The sequence below is a fragment of the Chelonoidis abingdonii genome, chromosome 2 (genome assembly GCF_003597395.2).
Source record: "Chelonoidis abingdonii isolate Lonesome George chromosome 2, CheloAbing_2.0, whole genome shotgun sequence".
NCBI lineage: Eukaryota > Metazoa > Chordata > Testudines > Testudinidae > Chelonoidis > Chelonoidis abingdonii.
In genome coordinates this window covers 238,745,988-238,773,270 of record NC_133770.1, presented here as the reverse complement: position 1 = coordinate 238,773,270, position 27,283 = coordinate 238,745,988, and the positions used below count along the sequence as shown (strand labels likewise).

At 42.4% G+C, this 27,283-nt stretch overlaps 1 protein-coding gene across 5 annotated transcripts in view; it reads right to left on the bottom strand.

The window, feature by feature from the left end:
- TRIM55 (tripartite motif containing 55) overlaps positions 1-25,564 on the bottom strand; it is a 49,376-nt gene extending 23,812 nt beyond the window's left edge. For 3 of the 5 annotated variants that reach the window (XM_032777024.2, XM_032777028.2, XM_032777025.2), the window contains exons 1-8: positions 24,935-25,564; positions 23,560-23,732; positions 15,692-15,857; positions 13,776-13,871; positions 7,955-8,188; positions 6,318-6,340; positions 6,077-6,201; positions 284-486 (exon numbers count right to left, since the gene is read on the bottom strand). In XM_032777024.2, the coding sequence (XP_032632915.1) occupies positions 284-486; positions 6,077-6,201; positions 6,318-6,340; positions 7,955-8,188; positions 13,776-13,871; positions 15,692-15,857; positions 23,560-23,732; positions 24,935-25,102 (1,188 nt within the window). In that variant the 5' untranslated portion in view covers positions 25,103-25,564. Of the gene's footprint in view, positions 1-283; positions 487-6,076; positions 6,202-6,317; positions 6,341-7,954; positions 8,189-13,775; positions 13,872-15,691; positions 15,858-23,559; positions 23,738-24,934 lie in introns of all 5 variants that reach the window. The other 2 variants (XM_032777026.2, XM_032777027.2) reach the window with 2 other exon arrangements.
- Between the last annotated feature and the right edge of the window lie 1,719 nt (positions 25,565-27,283).

Below are 27,283 nucleotides of genomic sequence, written 5' to 3'. Positions count from 1 at the left end.
GTTTTAATCCAAAATTAAATCTTAGTAACCAAATATTCCTTGATTTACATAAGAGAACACTGTTATTGTTTTTTTAAACCAATGAACGCACACACATACCCAGCTTGAATATAAGCAATGGCAGTAAAATCTTTGCTTTCTTCCTTGAATGGGCTATATTTTTGACATGTTTCTGACATATGTTTCAGCATCTATTGGGTCCAATTAGATCATTTATAGTGCTCTAGAATGGAGGAAACATTCAGCATAGCTGATAGGACAGAGAATGGTTGGATGCAATTACCTGACTAATTGAGGCAGCTGGTGGTAATGATGGGGCTGATTCAGTCTGAGGGCCTCCTGTTGTGCTCTTGGGTTCTGAGTCCAGCTGAGATTGCTGGGATACTTTCTCAGCTACCTCTTCCTCCTCACTAGATGACTCTGTGCGGACTTCATCAAACTCTTCACCTTCCATCACCTCCTCATCTTCCTCATCACCCTCCTCCTCTAATAAACATTCATGTAAGCACAGCACTAGGTTAACACAATACATGGGGTACGCTCTTTATACAACACAGACATTTAGAAATATGAAGTTACTATGGTAACTATACAGTAGGTCTATTGATAGTGAAAGGGACCCACAGTGAGGGTTTTCTCAAGGGACAGTACAACTTGTGCTTTAATTCCAGCTGATGCTCATGGGGGCAAGACTGGAATCTGCCCTGGATGCATGCAAAAGGAAGGAAGATGATGCAAGAGAGAGACAGAGACCAAGGAAGAGCCGTCTCCTCACATGTTCCATCTCTGTGTACAGGTCTTGAGCGTAAGGACTGGGCAAGCCGGCCAGTGCCACCAACAGTGTAGGCTCCCCACAAGTGCTGGAGAGAGGAACACACACTGCATTCTGCCACAGGGTGTTGCAGCAGTTGCATTCCCCCTGCCTGAGGTAAAAAGCAGTGCTGGCAATTAATCACAGTTAACCTCACACGATTAACTCAAAAAAATTAATCATGATTAATCACAGTTTTAATTACATTGTTAAACAACAGAACGCCAATTGAAATTTATTAAATAATTTGGATGTTTTTCTACATTTTCAAATATATTGATTTCAATTACAACACAGAATATGAAGTGTACAGTGCTTATTTTATATTAGTGATTACGAATATTTGCACTGTAAAATGATAAACAAAAGAAAATATTTTTCAATTCTCCTCATACAAGTACTGTAGTGCAATCTCTTTATCATGAAAGTGCAACTTACAAATGTAGATTTTTTTGTTCCATAACTGCACTCAAAAACAAAACAATGTAAAACTTCAGCGCCTACAAGTCCACTCAGTCCTACTTCTCATTCAGCCAATTGCTAAGACAAACAAGTTTGTTTACATTTACGGGCGATAATGCTGCCCACTTTTTATTTACAATGTCAGCAGAAAGTGAGAACAGGTATTCTCATAGCATTGTTGTAGCTGGCATCGCAAGATATTTATGTGCCAGATGCACTAAAGATTCATATGTCCCTTCATGCTTCAGCCATCATTCCAGAGGACATGCTTCCATGCGTATGACGCTTGTTTAAAAATAATGCATTAATTACATTTCTGACTGAACTCCTTGGGGGAGAAATGTATGTGTCCTGCTCTGTTTTACCTGCATTTTGCCATATATTTCATATTATAGCAGTCTCCCGATGATGACCCAGCACATGTTCATTTTAAGAACACTTTCACTGCAGATCTGACAAAACACAAAGAAGATTGTGAGATTTCTAAAGATCGCTACAGCACTCAACCCAAAGTTTAAGAATCTGAAGGGCATTCCAAAATCTGAGGGATGAAGTGTGGAACATGCTTTCAGAAGTCTTAAAAGAGCAATGTCCTCTGGAATGGTGGTTGAAGCACGAAGGGACATATGAATCTTTAGCGCATCTGGCACACAAATATCTTGTGATGCCGGCTACAACAATGCCATGAGAATACCTGTTCTCACTTTCAGGAGACATTGTGAGCAAGAAGTGGGCAGCATTATCTCCTGCAAATGTAAACAAACTTGTTTGAGCGATTTAGCTGAACAAGAAAGAGGACTGAGTGGACTTGTAGGCTCTAAAGTTTTACATTGTTTTATTTTTGAATGCAGTAATTTTTTGTACATAATTCTATATTTGTAAGCTCAACTTTCATAATAAAAAGATTGCACAACAGTACTTGCATTAGGTGAATTGAAAAATGCAGTGCAAATATTTGTAATAAAAATAAATATAAAGTGAACACTGTACACTTTGTATTCTGAGTTATAACTGAAATCAATATATTTGAAAATGTAGAAAACATCCACAAATATTTAAATAAATGGTATTCTATTATTGCTTAAATGCGTGATTAATCGCAATTAATTTTTTTAATCGCTTGACAGCCCTAGTAAATAGCCTCCAGAAACTCCCCTCAGGCATAGGGTTGCCAACTTTCTATTTGCAGAAAATCAAATATCCTTGCCCCGCCCCCTTCCCTGTCTCTTCCCCAAGACCATGCCCCTGCCCTGTCCCTTCTCCAAGGCCCAACCTCTGCTCACTCCATCCCCCCCTCCATCTGTCACTTGATCTGCCCCACCCTTGCTCACTTGCTCATTTTCACCCATCTGGAGCAGAGGGTTGCGGTGCAGAATGGGGTGAGGGCTCCAGCTGCGGGTGCTGGCTCTGGGGTTGGACTAGGGTTCAGCGTGTGGGGGGTGGACACTCATCTGGGGGCCAAGGATTTCAGAGTGTGGGAGGGGGCTCTGGGCTGGGGCTTGGGGTGTAGGATGGGGTTCAAGTTCTGGGCTGGGCGTGTGGGCTCTGGAGTGGGGCCAGAAATGTGAGGTTAGGGTGTAGGAGGGGACTCTGGGCTGGGGCAGGGGACAGGGGTTCAGAAGTGGGTGATGGCTCCTGATAGGGGTGCGGGCTCTGGTATGGAACCAAGGATGAGGTGTTTGGACTGCAGAGAGGGCTCTGGACCTGGTCCGAGGGGCTTGGAGTGCAGGAAGGGGCTCCAAGATGGAGCAGGGTGTTGGGGTGTTGGAGGAGGTATGTGGTACAGGCTCCAGGAGGCAGTTTGGGTATGGGAGGGGACTCAGGGCTGGGGCAGGGGGTTAGGGTGCGGACTTTAGGTGACCGAGCTGGAGCAGGAGATTGGGGAGCAGGAGGGGGTCAGGGTTCAGGTTCTGGGTGGCCGAGCTGGGGCAGGGGGATGGGCTGTGAGAGGGGGTGCAGGGTGCAGGCTGTGGGAGGAAGTTTGGGTGCAGGAGTGGGCTCAGGGCTGAGGCAGGGGTTGAGGTGCAGGAGGAGGTGCAGAATGTAGAGTCCGGGTGGCGCTTACCTCAGACAGCTCCTAGACGCAGCCAGCATGTCCCTTTGTCTTCTAGGTGCAAGGGTGGCCAGGTGACTCAGCTCCGCACGCTGCCCCTGCCTGCAGGCACCACCCTCGCAGTCTCCATTGGCCGTAGCTCCAGGCAGCGGCGTATTATCGCCAAGGCCAACAAGGCCTAGGCCTAGGGCGGCAAATTTGCTCGCGATCCCTCCCCAACTCCACCCCTTCCCCAAATCCCCAGCTTGCCTCCTACCCAGGCGTGCCACGCTTCCCTCCTTCCACCTCCCTCCCAGGCTTGCTGCGCTAAAGCACTGTGAGGGAGGGAGAAGCGAGTAGCGGTGCACTTGGAGAAGGCAGAGCAGAGGTGAGCTGGGGCCCGCGGGCGCTGCTCACCCCAGCTCAGGGGGGCCGGGAACCGCTCCTCACCCCAGCTCACCTCCACTCCACCGCTGCCATCCCCCGAGCATGCCGCAACTCCCCTTCTCTCTCCTCCCTCCCAGGCTCGTTGCGCAAAAGCGTGGGAGGGAGAGAGAAGCAAGTAGCGGCGCGATTGGAGGAGGTGGAGCAAAGGTGAGCTGGAGTCGGCAGGTGCGAGGAGTGACTCTTGGGAGGGTAGGGGGCAGGGAACCGCTCCCTGCCCCAGCTCACCTCTAGTCCACGGCTGCCATCCCCTGAGCGTGCCACAACTCCCCTTCTCCCCCTTCCCTTACCACAAGGGAGCAGAGGTGAGCTAGCAGGGGGGGGACCTGGGCAGGGGCGGCAATTTTTTGAGGGCCTAGGGGTACCAAATTTGTTAATCTGCCACTGGCTCCAGGCCAATGGGAGCTGCAGAGCTGGCATTTGGGGAAGTGGCAGTGTGCAGAGTTCCCATGGCCGCCCCTGTGCCTAGGAGCCAGAGGGACATGCCAGCCGCTTCTGGGAGCCACAAGGAGCTGGGTATGGAGCCTGCCTGCCCCACTGCAGGTGGCCAACTGGACTTTTAATGGCCCGGTCAGGAATACAAAATTAGTAGTTAAATTGAAATTAGTAGATGTACTACATTTGGATTTATTAAAGCATTTGACACAGTATTCCATGAAATCTTCCTCTCAAAATCAGTTCACATCAGCTTGGATATTAACACTGTCAGCATGAATTGAAAACTGACTGAAGGACTGTAAAGAAAGTCTTATGCTAGATGACAGACTATTAACTTGAAGGGATGTGTCTAGTGGACAATTTCAGACATTTGTTTTAGTCCTGATCTCAAGTAACATCTCTGTAGAGGAAGGAATATACAGCTAGTTAATAAAATCTGCACAGATTATACTAAATTGAGAAGAGCTATAAATACCAGCGAGGACACAGAATTAATACGAAGTGTCTAGAGTAATCAACAACATGGGAATTAAATGGCAACATGACAGTCAACTAGGAAATCGGAGAGCAGCCAGCACATCCTTCAGCCTGCGCCACTTCCTGCAGCCCCCATTGGCCTGGAGCGGCAAACCTGTGGATGCCATAAGTAAACAAACCGGCCTGTCCCACCTGGGGCTTTCCCTGAACAAGCGGCGGACTGGCTTTAAGAACCACTGGTTTAGATGACTTTGAGGTCCCTTTCCTGCCCTACATTTCTATGATCCTATGATGTATTAACTGTAGTTTCAAACTGACCATATATTTTGTAAAGATAGGGAGAGTCTTATCTTTCACTCAGGAAGATTTAACTAAACCTTTTCATTGGCTTACATCTTTTGTATGACTAAGAAGATACCAAGAAAAAATTGCAAACTAGACAAAGTTATCACAATGAGGAATGTTCTTATATACTGATACATGAAATCATCTTGAACATGATCTTGAAAGCCCTCTGAAAATAGAGGCCCTATTGACTTCAGTGGGAGTGTTAGATGTACTAGGAGTTCAAGATTGACCTCCTTACGTTGACGCTATATATTAACATACATCCTAGTAATGGTGTTACTATCATATGAAATGTAAATGTAACAGTAAAGCCCAAGGTTAGTAAGTAAAGTATAGAGGACCAGCCTTGTGATTCTCTATATTTTCAGATGTTCAAGATTTTAAGAGAGAAATCTGTTTATTTCAACTATTCAGACCCTCTGATTTCCCATCATTTTGTAAACTGAAGCACAACGGTGCCCTGTTTGCATGCTACTTTGTTAAGCACAGAATAGTAACTGTGTACTATTTCATCTATTCTGAAATATCAGGCATACAAATGACACCAGAGGAGATCCCTAAATGTATAAGAAATAACGGTATTCTTGTTCGTCTCCATATATGTATGATCTTGAACTCCATTTACATTTTCAATGAAATTTCTCTGATATAATTAAAAAGAAAAATATATTATTCATAAGTACTTTTATTAGTCAGCATTATTCTATTTCTTTAATGATTTTCTACATCAGACAATCCATAAAACTGCTGTTCCTCATTGCAATGACAGATTAGTACCTATACAGGCCCAATCCTATAGCTCTTTTACATGAGTAATTAATGAGTAAGGGCTGAAGGATCAGGGCCTTAGGAAAGAACTGAGTCTATATTAAAGGAAAATAAAAATCAACATGATTCTAAACTGTGGTGGGTTTTATTTTTGATTATAATTTATGTTAAATGATCTAGGTACATTTGTGGATAGAGGGGAATATCTGATCTGAATTCTCCTTACACAGTATCTTCATGTAAATTGCACACAACTGAAGAGAAAGAAAGCCATTTTGGTCACATCAATAATATACCTCTGTAAAAGTCAATTTCTCTTATTATCTTTTCTTCTCTATTGAGGTTGACTGTGAGATGGCTCATATTTTCATAGCCAGGCTCTATTTTTTCCATCTGAAATGCGTTAGATGCTTCAGTAATTCTAAAATAGAGATATTGTGTCATTTGCATTTGGGTTGGCAAATAAAGGTTTACAAAATGGATAATTTATGATAAATATCAAAAACACACACTTCCTTTCAAAGGGGAAGTACTTACTTTTGTAGCAATGCTTTGACATTCTGTGAAAACAAAAGTGAAATGGCGGAATGCTTAAAAGGTTCATTTTATTAAACAGCTTTTATACTTTGATACCTGATTCTTACATGTGCTGTTTCTAAATATGCTAGCTTGAGCCAGGGGTGGCTGCAGGCCTCAGCACGCCAAGCACGTGCTTGCGGCGGCAAGGCACGGGGGGCGCTCTGCTGGCGCCGCGGGGGCAGCAGGCAGGGTACCTTCGGCGGCTTGCCTGCAGGAGGTCCATTGAAGCTGCGGGACCAGCGGACCCTCCGCAGGCAAGCTGACAAAGGCAGCCTGCCTGTCGTGCGTGGGGCGGCAAAATGCCTAGAGCCGCCCCTGGCTTGAACTCTCATTATAAAGGAGAACTATGAGGCCTATGACTAAGATTAGACTGAGGTTGGAACTAGCTTACATGTGAACAACAGTGTGTTTTAGGCCCTAATTCTCGATTACATTAAGACCCCTTTATAGCGCTCTGGAAGCGTAAAGTGTAAATGAGACTCAGGCCCTTAATATCTGCTTTTATTGAGATAGAGACATAGGCTCATATGTAGTGCACACATGGGCAAAACTGAAGCTGACCAGCCCAATCAATATTCCCTCCCGGACATGACCCACTGCTCCTGCTCTCCTTGACAGTGACTTCTGTTTCCTAGAAATTGGACTGGGCAAACTTTTCCCACAGACTAATTTATCCAATGCATTGTGCCCTTTTGCTATATGTAAATTGAGAATAGACTTTTGAATTTTTACAAATGTATCATTATTCGTAACTGTTCCATGAACATTTCACTCTAGCATATTTCATTCTCGGACTATGTCGGACTATTCATAGTGGGTGATTGGTCACTTCTAGTTCTGACGTCTTACAGTTCCACATATTCTACAGAGGGTTTTCTGCTCTTCAGGATGAATTCCTGTTCCTGCATTTTGTTCTTGTAAAAAAGATCCTCCCTGCTGGGGTTCAAATGAGATTTTAAGATTCCAGGATGGAAAGTCACATGAGACCAAATCCTACTTGACTGAAATCAATGGGAAGCTTTCCACTGGTTTCAGTGGTAGCAGGTCCAAACCCACAGTAAGAAGGAAGAATAGTCTTATAGTTAAGGCATTGGAATGTGATCTAAAACTGCTTGGCTCTGCTACAGCCTGTGTGGCCTTGTGCAAGTCACTTAACCTCTCTGTGCCTCGACTGCCCATAGGCAAAGTAGAGATAATAATAATAATACTCCATTACCTCCCAGAGGTGAAATGGCTAAATCCATATACAGAATCGCAGAGTGCTCAAATATTGCAGTGCTGGGGATCATATTAATATATATGAAAATATGTTTCTGCATCCTGGTTGCATGACTGAAAGCTTATAAACAGGACAGCATTTCTGGTGTGAATAGAAAATACTCGTATTCTCGAGCTCACCCCTTTGTTTGCATGTTATTCACCTGAAGAAAAATCATTTCTGCACATTGTTGTGAATGAAAACTCGTTTGTGTGGATGTTCACTGGGGAGTGAACAAATAGGGATTGTGCTTGAATTGAAAAGTGAGTCACAGTTTGTTTGTGATTAATTTCCCCCACTCTTTTCCTACCTCTGTTTAGAATTCTCTGAAATATACCTGCAAAAACACTGCCATTTCTGGCTCTTCCATGAACTGGATTCCTGATTCAACTAGCTTAGACACTGTCTCCAAGTGATCTGCATACTTTTTCATCAGGGAGCGGACATGTTCCAGTTTCTCCTCTTGGTTTCTAGTGATTATTTGTGTCATCTCATTTTTCCTTTCTTCCAGTATTCCATACAGATAATCAAATTTTTCACACAGTTGCTCTTTTTGTCTTCTGCAGCATTCCTGTGAATCATTTGGTTTATGTTAAAAGTGTTATGTTGCTTAAAAGTGTTTCTATTTTTACAATTACTTGGAAGTGTTTTCATCAAAGGAATCCTTTTCTGAACAATACAAGGCTTTTTTAAAGACCCCAGAGATTTTTGTAATTTTCTAAGTTAAATCTGTTTGAACAAAAAGTTTTGTGAATATTTGTGAATATTTTAAAAAACAAATTTATTATTTCATTTCCAGCATGCTAAAAAAGCTGAAAGACATTTGTGTTATGTTTGTAGCAATACTTAAGAGTCCATAGGAAAATCAGGAAGATAATTGCTATATTAACAGCCAAATGAGAGGAACAGGACAGATCAGCTCAAATGAGTTCTAGAGAAAATTCCATCACCACCAGAGCTCCTGAAATGCTACTGAGGCCTTTACACTTAAGGCCCCTTTACATAACTCAGGTAGCATGAAGGGGCTTAAAGTGGGTGTCAATTATACTACTTTTACTGTGCACTGAATGAGGCAGGGGTCCTGTGCCAAAAATAGCATGTGGTCATGTTATTATAATAATGCACAAAATAGGAGCAAATTAAGGTTCCAACCTAAATTCTAGCTTTTCCTAACTTTCAAACAATTGACTTTGCAACCTAAATAATATTTCTTTAGTATAGTTATTTTTACTGTAATAAATATGCCTGTGCTGTACCTATGGTCGTTCATGTTGTCATTTTAGTAGAACTCACAGGCTAAAAAAAAGATTGGGGTTGATGAATGTTTGGACACAACATAACGTGCAGTGGGAAGTGGTGTTGGTGAATTTATATGTGGTGCTCTTCCCTAGGAGTAGAGACTGAACGAACTCTCCATGAAGATTTGGGACCACTATGTTGCTGCCATCTTTCAAATGAGACATAAAACTTAGCTCTTGATCCCTTGTGATAGTTAAAGATCCCACATGACTTTTTGCAGTAGTTAGGGGTTTATGACAGATGTGCCAAAAATCAAATAAACAATTGTTGAGTGTCATTGCATTTTCCCTTCCTCCTTTTCAGTCTCTTTCCCCTTCCCCTTTTACTTTCTTTAGTTCTCCCCCCCCCATTCTTTTTCCTACCTAGATCTCTCCTTCCTCTTGTTCCACCCTTGTCCTCCATCTCAGATTGTCTACAACTATGTTCCCTGAACCTTAAAGCACGTCATTTGCTAGTTGACATAGCATCAAGCCTCATTCCACAACAGGGGTGTGTTACACATTCTTCATATCACTATGGGTTGGGGGATTGGATGACCTAAGAGGTCGAGGGGGGTGTGTGTGTGTGTGTGTGTGTGTGTATATAAAAAAAATCTGGTATTTTATTACATTAGAATTTGCAATCAGCATCTATTATAGAGGTCATCAGTAGTAAACTCTGTATGTCCAGGTTGCAAAACAGTCTCCACTATGGCTGTTTTCCAAAATATTCACATTTTGTGTTGAAATTTTTCCTATTTAATCTGTGTGAACAATCTTTTTAAGTCTGACCAAACCACCTCATCAGTAAGTAAAAAAAATAAATAAATAAAAAATCCACTCTAATTGAAAAAAATTTCACCACACTTTTTAAAAACAGCTACAGCAGAAAGAGCTACAAGATGAGACCTGGAACACTCATCACTGAGTACTAGTGCCATTGCTTGCTTTGAAAAATATTGGCTTGATTGACCAAAATTCTGAGCATCTGAAAATTGTATACTATGGCAAATATCATAACTATACAAATATAGACAGGATTATGGACATTCCTACTTTATTTTATTATTTGACTCTCACATTTTATAGTCCTAAATAGTTGTTTCTTTTTTCATTATGGTTTACCATTATATAGAGTTTTATACCTCATTGTGGCTCTCAGTAGAATATGTGAAATTATGTTACTTTTTGGTTAGTTTGTTGTAATTTGAATATATATTGGCCTGTTTTTTAAACCTTTGCATAGAAACTGTAGCTAAATTTAGAACTGTGGGCTTACTGTTTACAAGAGCTAAAAGCAACCTGACCACGTACTTTCTGTATTGCTCACTCTAAAGCAGTGTAAGTAGTGAAATGTGTCAACTTAAGTAGAGGAGAGGAAAAATCAGCAAGCCTGATTCTGGGGTGTCTTGGTTCCACCTGTTCATCTGAGCCTTCAAGGTCAAACTGATGTCAAATTCAAATGAAGGTCGTGATGGCAAGAAGTATGATTTGTCTGCAATGTGAGGTGGAAGCACTATGTAAAGTTGTAATCTCTGTTTTCTGTAATCTCCGATTTTACGGATGCAAAGCCTGTTAAGGTGTGTGAAGGTAGATAGGCTCTGCACTTCTTCTTCTATCAATCTCAATTTCTGATTTGTAGTTCAAAAGGTGGGTTCTACATATGAGTGAATGACTCTGAGAAAGCTAATTTCAGATATTGCTGTATTTATTTATGTATTTTTTTAATGGAGTGTTCTCTGTAAACTTCAGTTTAGATGTTTGAAGTCTTGGTTTTGGATTAACTAGTCAAATCTGAAGGGAAAGAAACCGAAGCTTTTGTACTACCGAAGCTTTTAATTTCGACACTGAACTTGCTTGAAAGGCACATTTCTGTCTGCAAACTCCCGATAGCAGCCAATTTCATCCTTGCAATGCAAAGGCTTCTTGACTACAAAGTTTTGACTTTGCTGCTTACACCCTCTCTCATTTCCGTGGGTTAACTGTTTTATATTCTTTGAACCAAATTCTGGACATTATCTGTTCTTCCTTACTCTGGTTGCACAGGGAAATAGGTGCCTCTGGCAACTGTGCATTAGACTGTGGAATTAATTTTTCTTGTCAGTTAGAACCTATAAATATTGTCTTTAAATGTTGTTTACTGCACTTGCTATTTATTTCTCCTATTTTGAGGGATCAGGAGTTTTTAATTTTTTCCCCTTCTTTTGGTGTGTGATTGGTTCACTGGGTGTTTCATCAGGGTCTGACCTTAAAGTGACTCTCCATATGAGCTCCTTCCACGGCCTGTCAAACTGTGTTGCTCCCAAACTGACCAGAATAGTGATCTTTATTTGCTGTATTGATACAAACATCTTGGAAGAACTGCATGAAAAACACTTGAGCTAGCAAAAGAATTAAATCCATCCCAGCTCTCTCAGAGCAAAAGCCATACCAAAAAAAGTGGTCTCCTTATAGTATAACTCATGAACAAGTAGTTTACTTTCAGTATACTTAAAGCAAGGTAAATAAATACACACACTCCTGAAATGTCTGGGGAGATAAGCTACTGGTGAAAGTAGGGCTCTTTTCTCCTATTGGCTTCAATGGATATGATGAGTCTGCAGATGAATATCAATCTCTTACACCCGAATCCTGGGAGATGCTGTGTTCCTGATCCTACGTGATGATTTCACTGAGAGATGGCACGCAACACTTTCCAGGATTGAACCCTAACATCTCAGTCATGTTCCTATGCTACTAAGTTAAAGCAACAATGTCACTATTTCAGTCTACAAAGACACTCTTCTGCGTAATATAATACACACATGTAATTAGGAGTTACCATACATGAGTTTCTTCTCCCTTTCACATCAACCATATTGAGGTATCTAATCTGCCACAGTAAATGGGCTTTTGCTAAGACTATCCTTTTTGCAGTACCCTAACAGTGTATCTAACCATTGTTCTGTGATCAAATATGTGTTCTTTCCCACATACACGTGCTTGACCTCTGCCTGCCCTTTGGCTCACACAACAGAACAAGGCAACTGTCTATGCGTTGAAAGACAGTACTCAAAGAGCAGTTATCAGTGGTTCACTGCCAAACTGAGGATGTACCTAGTGAGTACCACAGTGATCAGTGCTGAGTCTGGTACTACTCAGGATTTTCACTGATGACTTGGATAATGGAGGATGGTATGCTTCTACAATTTTCAGATGACACCAAACTGGGAGGGGTTGCAAGCATTTTGAAAGACAAGATTAGAATTCAAAATGACCTTAACAAAATTGAAGAATTGGCCTGAAATCCACAAGAATGAAATTCAATAAAGACAAGTGAAAAGTACTACACTTAGGAAATAAAAACCAAATGCACAACTAGAAAATGGAGAATAACTGGTTAGGCGGTAGAACTGCTGAAAAGGATCCGAGGGTTATAGTGAATGACAGATTGAATATGAGTCAACAATGATTCAGTTGCAAAAAAGCCTAATATAATTCTAGGGTATATTAACAGGTATATGACACGAGAGGTAATTGTCCTGCTCCACCTGGCACTAGTTTGGCCTCAGCTGGATTACTGCATCCAATTCTGGGCACCACACTTTAGGAAAGAGGTAGACAAATTGAAGAGAGTCCACAGGGGAGCAACAAAAGTTATAAAAGGTTTAGAAAACCTGACCTATGAGGAAAGGTTAAAAAACTGGGCATGTTGGTCTTGAGAAAAGAAGATGGAGGGAGGACCCGATAAGTTTTCAAATATGTAAAGAGCTGTTAAAGAAGACTGTGATCAACTGTTCTGCATGTCCACTGAAGGTAGTGCACCCCACATTCACCACAGTAATATGATTCTGGTATGATTATGATATAATTATGTGGCATCTTGTACAAAGTATGCCTCGTGAGGTATCATTCTAAAAATCTTAATCTGCCAAACATTAATATCTCGTTGGATTGTATGTGCTATCAAGTTATAAAGTTTTGCTATGTACATGTTACTGAAAGATGATGTGAAGTTGAAAACACCCACAGCTAGCATTTCAGGTACAACAATGAAGAATCTAGACAGTGCTGATAGCCCATCAACAAAGACAATAAACCATAGAAGAATTTAGCCTTCCTGGGAATGCTTCAGACAGCCTATGGATAATGGCTGCTATGACTCAGAAAGGCATGCATATGGGCATGTGACCAGATCACATGACACTGAATTCCATTTTGGTACCTGTATTTTTCCACAAACTAGGCTGGGAACTTAGCTTAAAACAAACGGTTCCTGCAATATGGAGAGACTATATAAAGTGGGGAGTGACATCATGACTGACCTTCACTCTCCTACAACTCAGCACCTGAAGGACTCTCTGGAAGACAAAGGACTTGGAACAGAGGAGGGGAGTCCAAGATGCAAGGCAGATGTAGCTTGTGCCTTAAGAATCTGCAAGCCTGCTTGTATCATCAGTCAGGGTGAGAAATTGCTAATTCAAACCCCATTTATCTAGTATATTATGCTTAGCTTGCATTTTTGTTTATTTGCTAGGTAGTCTGCTTTGATCTATTTCCTCTCACTTATAATCACTTAAAATCTATCTTTCTGTAGTTAATAAACTTATTTTATGTTAACCAGTGCGTAACATGAGACAGTCGCAAATCAGGGGAATAGTTTGTGAGATTGCTGCAGGATGTGAGGAAATCATGAGAAGCTTAAAAAAAATTCCTGCAAGTGTGAAACTCAATACAGTATCATCAGACTTAGCAGCTCTGGTGTAATATATACAGTCATTTGGCAAAATAATTTGGGAACTTGGAAGAAGCAAATTATATAAATGCATGAAAATCATCATTAACAGCCAGATATGTTCCTGCACTTCACATTCAACACATAATTCAAGCCGCATTACTTACCTCTACTGTCCTGCAGGTCTCCTCCAGCTGACCTACTATTCCTTGCACTCTGTCATTACTGCCCACGAGCACTGCAATGCCATCACTGAGTTCAGACTAAACAGGAGTAGGAGAATGAGCATATGCAGAGTTAATAATATGCACTGTCTGCAGTTCTACTTTATATGTTTTCTTCTCATGCGCTTTTCACAAAATAGCACATTAACCTGACATGCAAAGACAGTGGATGAGTGGGCTACACAAGGGTATATAATTGCTCAGAACTAGAGCTGACTGAAAAAATTGAATTTCCATCCTATGGGAAATTCTGGTATTTTGACATTTTGTTTCCATCCTGAGCTAGAATGGAAATTTTAAACTTTTCCTGGAATAAAAATTTCTAAAAAATTGTGAGACACCATGAAAGCCTCTAAAAATGCACTAGAAAAAATGTACAGGCATATCCATTTGTACATGCACAAAGCACCTTTTGAGCAGGCAACGTGGGTAATTAGGTACAAAAATTTGGTTTTGCAGCAGAGTCAGGCAAGCTATTCACAGTGAATAAATTATTCATTAATTTAGCTCCTTTTTCTGTTCCTGAGGTATCTGTGAATAAATTATAATTTGTATGAATTTGTTAACCGGCCAAGCTTGCATGGCCTTACACTCAACTTGCTAGCATTTAGCTTAACATGATAACTTCTGAATGCCACACCCAATCCATTCCAAATGTCTGGGAATATGCGAAGAATCAGTGGGCAGGAACCCCACTGATTATGGTGAAAACTAGAAAAAACAAAAACAAAAGAAGAGGGAAAGGGGGGTAGATGAAGCCCCTGGCATCCAGTTAGCAGAGCTACCACTTTCAACCACCTCTGTAATTGTTGCTTGATGGCAGCCATACATCTCTCCTAACATAACACCCCTCATCTTAGCTCTGCCCATCCTTCCAACGAAGTTTATAAAGGTTGACACACTGAATGAGAAAAAATAAGAAAGAAGGATGGTGCAAGGCAAGGGAGGAATGGAGAGGCATGAAGGAAGGAGGAATGGTGTCCCACACAGAGCCCTGGAATGCGGGGGCAGGAAATGAGGGGGCAGACAGAACCTCTGGTGTGCATGTGCAGGGGCGGGGAACGGATGAAGGACTCTGGTATGGAGAAAATGGGAGAGCATACAGAACTGCTGGAATGGGGTGAATGGGGGACCCAGGAATGTGAGGGCACACAGAGCTGCTTATCTCGTGCAGATATCCCAGTGAGTCAGTCTTTAAATGAATACTGTAATAAAAATGAATAACCAAGTCTTTTACCAGTGACAGTAATGGCAGAGGATACGGGGCACACAATGAGCTGCAAGCTATTTAACATACCTAGCAGAAGAGGGTTTTCTCCCTAAAGATCTCTATTTAAACAGAAACAAGAGAAGCATCCAATACAAAACTATTAGACTTGAAAGGGATTGCTCTCTCCCTCACTTCTGCTGGCAATCCTGCCTGTGCTCATGGTCTAAAAGGACTGAAAACAGTGTCTGAGAAACGTAAAGGGAGATCAGCTTAAAAATCACATGTCTGTCTGAAAGTATTTTCTTACTATTATTACAGCTAATATGTATGTAGTAAGTGAAAGCAATTAGACAGGAAAAATATAATTTTTCTCAATTTCTTGAGAAATATTTCACTCTGTAGAGTCGGTTTCTCTGGTGATTTTGTCTGGGTTTTTCACATGGCAAGAGAGGAGAAAACAACTTAAAAAAAAACAAACCCAAAAACCAACACCACAGAAATATGGATTGTAAAACCACAAAATTGGCAGGGCAGCTGAGGGGAAGATTTTGCAGTTTGAACTTTTTTTTTTTAACTGACTAGATTTCATGTAGACAGTGTCCCTTTAAATTGAGTGGGTCATTATGATTAGAAGCAAAAAGATATTTACCTTTTGTCGCTGGTAAACATTTTTGAGAGGAGCAACCTGGCAGTCTTTATGGGCACCAAAAACTTTGCACATTGAACATGTGGGTATTTCACAGTTTAAACAATAGATATTAATTTTCTCATCCTCATGCTCTTCACACGTTGGCTGCTCAGATTTTCTTTCAGGTCTGTGAAAGTTATCATTAAACACATTAAAATAGTCCAGGGGTCAGCAACCTTTCAGACATGGTGTGCCAAGTCTTCATTTATTCACTCTAATTTAAGGTTTTGCGTGCTGGTAATACATTTTAACATTTTTAGAAGGTCTCTCTCTATAAGTCTATAAACCATGTTACATGTAAAGTAAACAAGTTTTTTAAAATGTTTAAGAAGCTTCATTTAAAATTATATTAAAATGCAGATCTTATCAGTTTAGTGCAGTGGTTCTTAACCTGGGGTGCAGTGAGCCCCGGCCATGGAGGAGCTGGCAAGGTGCAGAGAGGCAGCAGTCCTGCAAAAGCAATGGTGCCGTTAGCAGGGAGCAGCTGTGCCCCCCCCCCTCCTGCCCAGGCTGTGGCCCGGCACCCCGTCCCCCAGGGGCTCCTGCAGGCTGCAGTGAATGTATGCGGGTGCCAGCCCCCATGTGTCCCCCACTCCCTCCTTGCCTAGGGCTACTATATTTCAACAGTCAAAAAAGAGGGGAGAGCCCTGCCCCAGCCCTGCCCCCATCCACTCCCTCTCACTTCCCACCCCAATTGCCCCAGTCAGAATACCTAACCCCCCCGCTCCTTGTCCCCTAATTGCCCTCCCTGCCCCTAACTGCTCCCCAGAACCCCACCCCCTATCTAAGCCTTCCTGCCCCTTGTCCCCTAATTGCCCTCCCTGCCCCTAACTGCTCCCCAGAACCCCACCCCCTATCTAAGCCTTCCTGCCCCTTGTCCCCTAATTGCCCTCCCTGCCCCTAACTGCTCCCCAGAACCCCACCCCCTATCTAAGCCTCCCTGCTCCTTGTTCCCTGACTGCCCCCTCCTGAGACTCTTCCCACCCTAACTGCGCCCCTAGGACCCTACCCCCTACCTGTCCCCTGGCTGCCCCCACCCTTATCCACACCCTGCCCCCAGACAGACCCCCGGGACTCCCATGCCCCATCCAACCACTCCCCACCCTCTGACAGGACCCCCAGAACTCCCGACCCATCCAACTCTCCCACTGTTCCCTGACTGCCCCCTGGGACTCCCATGCCGGTCAGACGCTGGCTCCACATGGAGGCAAAACTCCAAGTGGAGTGTTGAGGCTGAGTGGGGGGAGCTGCGGGAGGGACAGCGGCAGCTCACACTTCCAGGAGCTGCAGAACCCACATGCAGTGAGGGGGAAGCCAGGGGGCACGCCTGCCCGGGCTGTGGCCCAGTCCTTCTCCCCCCGGGGAGGGCTCCTGCAGCAGATGCATACGGGCAGTGGTCCCCGTGCGCCCCCCGGCTCCCCCTTCACCACGCTTGGGGTCTGTGGCTCCCGGGAGTGTGAGCTGCCGCCGCCCCTCCTGCAGCAGGCTCAGGGCCCCATGCCCTGGCGGCTCACACTCCCAGGAGCTGCAGAACCCGAGCGCGGTGAGCCGGGGGGAGCCGGGGGGGCGCGCCTGCCACCAGTCTGGGATCCCAGCCACTGGCCCCGCTCAGCCTCTGCCAGCCTGGGGTTCTGTTCACTCAGCCAGCCATGCGCTGAGCAGGGCCAGCGGCGGGGATCCCGGCTGGCAGCCACGTGCCAGACAAAATCAGCACGTGTGCCACCTTTGGCACGTGAGCCGGAGGTTGCCGACCCCGGAAATAGTCACTTGCTTACTTGCTTTACTGAGCTTGATAACAACACCTGTGTCCTTCATCACAAAACAAAGGGATAAAAACAGTACCTGAGATTTCAGTCCATAACCACAAAATAGTTTAAACCTGCCAATAAACAAGTGCAGATACTTGTAATCTTTTTTGACACAATATGACAAGCTGGGAAGCATGGCTTCATTGTATGGCCCTTATTCAGGAAGGTGCCTGAGTAAGTAAACCCACTGAAGTCAGTGAGACTACTCATGCACTTAAGTTAGGCATGTTGTTTAACATCTCTCTGAAACAGCACCTACATGCTTGAGGTGTTCAGGGCTCCGTCATACAAAAGGTTGAGCAATCTGGCCTTGATCTGGTAAAATACTTGAGCAGTGTCTTAATTTTACACAAGTAGTCCCATAGGTGTCAAAGGAACATCATATACTTCAAATTAAGTCCCTGTTACAAATTAAAGAATTTAAAGACACTGGTCTTGACACTATGCAAAACTGAGTCCTTGGGCCCTGTCCATACTAGCCTGGGAACCAAATTAAAGAATCATGTTTGAAACTGCATTTAAAATGAGCTTAGCTGAACAAGTTTCTAACATGGACTTTGTGGAGTAGTTAACACTGCTATATTAGCCACTGAGGATAGAAGTTATATAAAAAATGCCCCTTGTTTACAGGAGGGCTACATAGGCTACAACACAATTTTTAATATCATTTTAGCATGGTTTACCTCAACCACACTGGCCAATCTGTCTGCATAAGGAATCAGTTTAGTTGGAACCATATTTAAACTATTTCTTTAATTTGAGTCCTGATCAAGTGTAAATGGGGTCTCTGTTTAACATATTCCATATTCCCAATGCTTCCCTTATAGAAAAGTCCTATAGAATTTAACAGAGGTGAAGACAATTGCTCCACAGAAATTTAATAGTTTTTAGAAACTACTCTAAAAACCTATAGAACTGAACAAAGAATGAGTTAGTTTTCATACTTTTAAACCATTGTACAGAATTCTGTGGTAGGGAAACTGTCCACATTCTATTAGATGCTTCAAAAACTAATAAAAAGATTATCATTTCTATTCAATGATATAAGACTCTTCCATACAGATTAGTACAGTGGGAATAACTACTCCTTTTCATGAATACCAGGCATGATTTCTCTTTTGCACTATTTGAAAGGGAAATCAAGAAAAATGAAATTAAAAAGTTTGAAAAAAAGAGCTGAAAAGAAAATATTTTCTGCTTCCATGTTTTTAATTTCATGTGGCTTTGAAACAAAAGTTATGGAGTCTGTTCGTACAGTAAGCAAAATCTATGCTCTGCAATATAACAGAATACACAGTAATAATGAGATGAAGTAAGAAAATTTCTATAAATACTCTATATTCTTAGGATCAATTTTCTACCAGGCAGTTGCATAACACGTACATTGTAAAGGATGCTTTAAATTGTGTGCAGATGATTCCAAAACACCCAACTCCCTATGTATACCGTGGAGGAGCAGCAGGAGTTTCTGCACACCCAGGTGAATGGACAGCAAACATCGAAATGGCAAGACGACTGAAAAGCCTGCACTTCCTGAAAATATTTGCAAGACTAGAAACCATTAGCAAGTTATCTGTCATTGAAATCATGACCAATAACATGTGACTCAGACAAGAAGGGTCAAAACGGTAAAGGTATCAAGTAGACCCAGCGATGACCTGAGGGACCCTCTGTCAGACGTAGCCAATCTTCAAAAGGTATCATAAGGAGTTCAAAGAAACCAAGGCAGAAATCTCTGGACCAACGAGGCCTTCAAAACTAGCATAGAAAACTGGAAACAAATTTATATATTGTTAATTTACAAGCCTCTTCCCCGCAAAAGAAGAGAGACTTTTATCAGAGCCCCTTTGGCCATATTCTGATCTCTTTTATACCAGCATAAATCCGAAGTCACTCCACTGACTTCAGAGTAGAACATCTGGATTTACATTGGTGTAACAGAAGGCAGATTCTCCTGAAATGAAAATTTAAATACTAATCTGTAGGAAAATGTTAGCACAGTTTTAGTAGTAAAAGATTAATCATATACGTGTTGAAGAAGCTCTTGGTAGCTAAACTGATCTAGCATCTAGGGTTATAAGAGACAGACGGGTATTATAGACTCCACTGACTTCCACTGCAGATGGCTTGTAGGGTCAGACCCTAAAACTGTGACTCAGAGAGAATCCACAAATAGTATTGAAGCTTCTGGTCTGACTTGGGATGCATCTTGGCTCCCACACTCCTAGATCCCCTGAATAGAGCCTCTTTACTGTTGCTTCGCACATGGATAGGATTTGTCCCTTAAAGCAGAGTGTGCTTTGCATCATTGATGTGTTGGGTTTATGGAACAAAAAAGCAAAACAAAAACTAAAAACAAAGCTAATGCATGAGAAGATGAACTGTTTAAGTGTAATAATAAATTAGCAAATATGCAGTTAGTATATTTAGGGCCAGAAGTGGAGCTATGTTGATTTACATGAGTTGAGGATATGGACCATTGTGTACTCATTTTATATTTTCATGTCACTGTCATTCAAAGGAAAAATTGATTGATCCTGATAAAGAATGGTTGTTCTAATAAATGCCGCCTTATAGTATGTGTAAGCTTGCTGGGCCAGATTCTGCTCTCCATTAAACTAGTGCAAATCTAAAGGAAAAAAAAATACTTACTTGTATAAAGATTTACAGGAACGGGTACTACATTACCAAAATAGAGGAGGAACTGTTTAGTCATGAGCAACTGTCTCAGGATTTATATAATGCCAAAAAGCTTCAGTTGAAATGTTCCACTGAAATTCAGACTCCCACACTATGCAGCGTTGTACCTGGTAACAATTCCAGTCATTTCATTTAATACTGAAAAACAAACATTCGCCTCCATAAAGGCTGGACTGTGCCTGCAAGGCAGTGGCCCATGTTGGGGGCTTTGCAGCGCCATCACACCCTGGCGAGCATTGGCTGAGCCTGCCAGGAACACAGTTCCTTAGGATGCTCCCCTCTGTGCACCCAATCAGCTCCACTGGCTTGTGTGGAGTGCAGCTGGGAGCCATGGGCCCCTCTCCTTGCAGCCACCTTTGGGGTGACGTCCCCCAAAGGACACTAGGTGGGAGGTTCCCATGGTCAAGAAAGCTCAGGGATTGCAATGGTGAAGAGGGGCAATGGGAAAGGATATGAAGAAGGCTCTTGGCATTCTCCTCCTGTGCAAGGGCCTGGCCAAACCTAGCCTTTAATTTGGGAAGTAATGAGACAAAGAAGGTGTTATATTACAGATCCTTATAAAGAAAGTGGAGTAGTTACTGTAGATCACTCAATAAAGGTGAAAGATATGGAGGAAAGGTAATAGGCCTAATTTGCCCCCGTTTTTTGGGAAGGTAATGCCACTGATTTCAATGGGGTGCCACCAGCAACATACTCATGATGGCTTTAGAAAAGTTAGGGTGAGGGAGATAAGCAGCTGAGGCAGACAACGTGTCAAATAGCTTAGATAATGCCATGATGCATTACTGTTGCCAGGATAGCCTTGATAATTAGTGTAACTCTAAGGACATAAGTGAAGGTTAAAAATACCTTCATATATTAAAAATAATCCTTCCAGAGAAATAACAGAGGCAACGTACATTTAGATGCATATTTTTGTTCTCTTCTTCAATTCAGTTTGTTGCATTTTATATTTGTGAAGTTTAAAAAAAAAAAAGAATCATCAAATCTCTTATGATCTTTTACCTATTCTTGCTTCTAACTTCACACTGTATAGAAAAATGCAAAAAGAACTTAAAGACCCACATATGATCAGCTTGTTCTGTTGCCTGCTACAGCCAGTGAAGTAGCTTTGCTGATTCATTTCCTCTGTGATTTTCCCTGCTAACTATTTGTATATCACTGACACATTCAGGGACAGAGATTCATGGGAATAGCTGAGCTCTGCTCAGTGTACCACTCGAGGGGGAAGGGAAAAGACAGCTCTCAGTCAACTTTGTGCTACCCAGCTTTTTAGTCTGGGGCAGTTCCTTGGGGCCATCCTACAGCCAAGGATAGCCAATGCTCCAGCCACACACTCCTCTCTCTACCCATGCTTCAACATGGGGTTGGGATCAGAGGCGGCTCCAGGCACCAACATGCCAAGCGCGTGCCTGGGGCGGCAAGCCACCGGGGGCGCTCTGCTGGTTGCCGTGAGGGCGGCAGGCAGGTTGCCTTCGGCGGCATGCCTGTGGGGGGTCTGCTGGTCCCATGGCTTTGGCGGACCTCCTGCAGGCGTGCCCTCAAATCCACGGGACCGGGGACCTCCCGCAAGCATGCCGCCGAAGGCAGCCTGCCTGCCATGCTTGGGGCGGCAAAATACCTAGAGCCGCCCCTGATTGTGATGAAGGACAATGTAGAGGAGCTTGCACCAATTGAAGCACATCTTTACATCAGGGGTATTTTCTAGGAGCCAGATCTAGCCAGTTTATGGCTCCTTTGCTACACTGGAGTAGTGCAAAAGGGGTGGAGTGGGGCTGTGAATTGGGCATGCAGGGTTCCATTATGCCTTGTAGCCAAAGCCTTGTACTTGGGGAGGCATGGAGGCACCATAATGCTGCACTGGGAGACATTGTGCCTCTGGCAGGGAGCACAGCTCCTGTGTCATACTTTGACAGTGCAGCCTACGTTCAGAGTTAATGGTGTGTGTTGGGAGAAGAGGATGCAAGACCATGACCCTGCCTCCTCCTCTGCCTTCCTGCACCATTTGGTGTAGTTAGATTCACTAGCCAGGAGCAGTTTTTGTGCAGAAGGGAATACAACAACTGCAGCTGGCTCTCCTTAACCTTCCTTCCCTTGTACACCACCACGGGGCCAGGCACAGTTTGATACATAAAGTAAATATTTGACAAAGTTTCCACTAACTCAGTGGATATGTGCTATTCTTTGTGGTTGATTTCTGATTTTCTACTGAAACTGTCTTACATGGTCTCATCGACAAAAAGGTTTGTAAGATGGCAATTAATGAGGGAAAACAGCCAACCAGCCTGCCTCTAAATGGCATCATTCAGCATGAAACCAATGCTGCAAGCAGCCCCTCACTCACACTGAAGTCTGCTTGAGTTGATAAGGATTACTGGCTTGAGCAAGATTCTAGGACTGGGTTTGCTATTTAGATTTTCTTCTCTGTGATTTAAACAGAAGTATGATCAGTGATGTATGAGCACCTTTCCTGCTTATCACTTGGTAAGAAAGAAAATGGTAACATTCTACTGCTGGCTCAGCTATGCATCCAGTAGTTGTGACTTAGTGTTAATCTTATTTGTTAGGATTAACTCATGCTTCCCCTCCAGGATTTTGGTTTTCCTTTGCACAGCTACACTGTGTTGTCATGAATTGTTATTTTTGGCCTTTCCATTCTCTTCTGTACTGAAAGTGAGGCCTAAATAAGACTTGATTTCATGAGGTCACATCCCAAGCTTACAGGTGTGTTTTTATAAATATTGATGATTCAGTATTCTGAGGCAGGATGGCTTCTGAGTATAATTCAGATATATTTGTTCTCACTCTATTTGTCCCTCAGGGCTTGCTGACAGGTGCTGGAACCTTTTAAAGACAGGAATACATGGACTGAAAACAAACTGTGGAACATGCAAGTTTTGAAAAATTTGTAAGACTAAGTAAACGGGTGAGACCCTTCTTTCCTTACTCATGTGACTAACCCAATTGACTTCAAGGACTCTGCTTGCATGACTAAGGATCATGCAAGTGAATAAGGACTGCAGAATCAGACTCCATGTATGGGAAGCAAAAAATCAGCACCTATTTTAACATTGCATTCTGTCAAGTGATGTAGAATAATAAGTGAGGGCTGATTTCATTCCACAGTAAAGACAGAAGCACTTATGATATCATTCTAGTCTCTCAGTACAGTAAACCTCCACCAGCTCCAAAAGATAAAATAAAACAAACAGAACTAACAACTCACAAAGCAAAGGAAAGAAAGGTAGACTATGACAATGTCATAAGCTGCATCATCTTGTATGGTAAATATTATTTTAAGGATACAAATTAGTATGTTACCTGGTGGACTCCTGCTTGTAGATGTCAATGATATTTTCCACTAATAGGTTCCTTTGAAGTCCATACACACCATGTCTGTCCAGAACCACTTCATGTCTGCAGGAGGGACAGCGAAATCGACCACCTGATGCCATTGTGGTGCCTCCTCTGGTTGGCAGATATGGGTTAGAGGCCTGTTCTTGCCAAGCAGTAAAATTACAGGTGAATAAGGCCACGTCTAACTTTTTTTTTAACATTGGGGTTATTCTAATAATGGCCTTACTTTTCACAAAACAAGGCACATATCAAGCCACCTATTTCAGATCTAACCAAAAGCCCACTGAAGTCAGTGAAAACACTCTCAGGACTCCAATGATCTTTGGATCAGGCCCTTAAAGCAGGACTCTCCATTGACCTAAAAATCCCCAGATGAAAGTTATGGCCCAACATCACTTCACTTAGCACCTGCCAGCTAATAATATTGCAACAACCAGTGCTAGAGATAAACATACAATTCTACAGTGAAATAAATTAAATACTTTTAAACATTTTTCAGGGCGGGGGGAGGGCTGGGCAAAATCTGAAAGTGAAGCCCCTCCCCCATCCATCCTAAAAAATTATTATGGAGACAAAAAGGTTTAACGAGGTGCAATGAGATGGTACCATAGAAGGCTCAGGCTTGTGGAGGGGGAGCGGGGTGTCTGCCCTGCATGCAAATCCCACCTCTCCCTGAGCTCTGGAGCAGTATCTCTGATCTTGTTCCTACTTTGGGCTCCAAGCCTGGTGGATTCCCTTGAGCCCGGTGCAATGAGCCCAGTGGCAGTGGCAGTATCTGGACCTGGCCAGGCTGGGCAAGTGGCTCCCCGCACTGTCAATGATAGGCACCAAACCTGAATGGCACTGCCACCCAGGACACCAGGTGACAATGCTCTCACTCAGATTTGTCCTGGCCACCACTCCATCATTTTGGGAGTCAGGGGCAAACTGTCCCATTTACCATCCCCTCAACCCCAGGTGGCCCTGCCTCTGATAGATCTTCCTGGCTCTAAATACTTGAAATTAAAAATTCAGTCTGAATAAAAATAAATGCAAAAAATAGGTCAAACTGTAAAAGACAAGGGGGCAGATCCTCTGCTGGTATAAGTTGCCTCTATATATGGATACCATACATGTAAACACCATATGACAACTCACAGCAGCAGAGGATCTTCCCCCACAGATCTCCAGGCGGAGAGAGACAAACAGAGATGTTTCCTAAGTAGCTTCTATTTATGCCATTTTAAAAAACTTGCAAATTCTTAACAGCAAATAAACTGATTGTGTAAATTCTCCCCTCCCTTTTGCCTTGGGGAAATGATATTTATATCTGCAAATCTTCATACTGAAATAAACCTACCTGGAAAATATCGCTGGCACATTTTCTACACAGGTTATGCTGACAGGGAAGGATGACCACAGGTTTAGTAAACATTTCTAAGCAGATGGGGCAAATAAGTTGTTTCTCCAGGTTATCCATGGTTTGCTGCTCTTTGGAAAAGGACTTGTAATTCAGAGAAATGCTCATCTCCTAGCTGTTCCAAGGTGCATATGTCCAGAATAAAAGGGTACTGTTGATCAGTTTCCGGATTAGTTTCCTTGAAATAATTCCACGTCTTGTGTGATCAAATGTCCTTTGAATTTCTTTCACTGGAGGACATTGTTAAAAGAAAGAACTGAAGGGAGCGGGAGCCGTTTTTAGCAGCACAAACGTCACAAGTTGCCATTCTAACTTGTCCATATATGCAAGTGACACAAGGACAGATTCAGACAGGTGATGGATTACAGAGATGAGAGATCAACATTCCTGTCTCAGAGAGAGGAGGAGGCGGAGGAAGGGGAGAGGAGTTGACAGTTGTCACTGACACATGGCAGGGCTCACCCCTTGGAGAAGCACAAGTGTGAACTGCACAGCGAATGCAATCTAGTTCACTCTTATCTCTGCACCACAGTGGAAATTATAGGGCCCTGAATAACCTGATGTCACTTTCTGGTGAAGCAAAAGAATATTATCAGGAATAGTAATGTAACAACCATCGTTTAATTACTGTAGGTAATAGATAAAATTTTAATAAACTGAAAAGTTACAGCAACTATAATAAACTGCAATAATTTGACTTTGAAGTATTAGTAAACTCAAAGCCTGAATTTCAGTAGCGCTGAGTACTCACAAATCTGATGGAAATCAATAAGATCAGTTCTTAAATAATTAGGCCCTAAAAGTGTAATAACTTTAAACAACTAGTACAAAAATTCTCCTGACTTTATAATTGCTTGAACTTCCTTAGGTAACTAGACCTTAATTTAGAGTGACTATTTGGTCCATTCATTCCATAGCAATTAAAGAATTCCAGTTCCTGATTAAAAGCACAAAAGATATATGAAGAGATTTCATTTTTACTAGCAGATGGGTGAAAATTGTGCATATTTTCCATATCCATAGTATAATCCAAATATATTTAAGCTTTGGACACTGCTGTGTTTATATCTGTTTATTAGACACATGGATCCTTCAAAACTTGGCACTTGTTCTAGAGTTATTTTTAAAATGACAATTTCCCAGATAATTTCTGGCATGTGATGCCTGATCTTAGGGCAAAGCCATCTGTGCTTCTATTTGCCAGTAATTTATCACACAACTGTACAAACAATACATATTCCCTCTCCAAATTTAAGACCAATCCCCAAACATACTGTAAGGAATTGCACTGTCTGCTTACATACTGTACATGCAATTAACATATTATCTTCAGTGTTTTTTGACTATAAGAATAATTAGAGGAATACAGAATAATTGATCAGCAAAGTACCTTATAGACAGCCTTGTTGTTTACAATAGTTAATGTTCATGAAGTGTTTTGAATAGGAAAAGTGCTATACATGTGCTAAGTGCTATTAACAAACCCGGTGTTCTCTGGGACAAGATGGACCTAAATTCAGTAGCAAGGCATCTAGCTTTCATGCAACACCAATGCAGCGGTCTGGAAACTATGCAGCAGATTCTGGTGAATTAAAAAAAAAATGGAGGTTTTTGCTGACATACATATGAAAATAAGTAATACACTTTGTATGCAAAGTAAGTGAATCATGTTAAATTCCATTTATTTTAGTCTGCTGTTGATTTTCAAGGTCAAGTCAATGGGGCCAGGATTTCACCCAAAATGTATAAATATATGAGACCTTGTCTACACAAGAAAATTGCACCAGTTTGACTAAATCAGTTTCAGATCACACCTTTAATGAAACCGGTGCAACTTTCTTGTGCAGACAAGGCCTTAAAAGTTGTCAGGGGGAAGTTGTTTTGGCAGCTGAATTGGGGACAGCTGGGAGTTTTGGCACCAGGCACAAGATGGTGGAGAGGGAAGTTTCTGGCAATAGGGAAGAGATGCATCTCTTTCCCTCCCCTTTGTGGGCAAAGTCAGAGATGACTGTTAGTGTCTATAAAAGTTTGAACTCCTCATTCCCTCTCCCCCAGCCCTCAACCAGCTTGTCCCTTCTGCATCCCTCCCTTCCACTGCAGGCAACCTTTAAACTTGGCAGAGAAAGGGAAGAAATAGAGCTTTTGCTTTATTCAAATGACTAGGCATGTACTTCTAGCCTATGAAGTAGAGCAGAAGATCTTCTGAGACAAGAGGTAAATAATACAAGTATCGATGTACTAAAATGTTTGTACACAACTGCACAGAAACAAGCAAGCCAAACTGGAAGG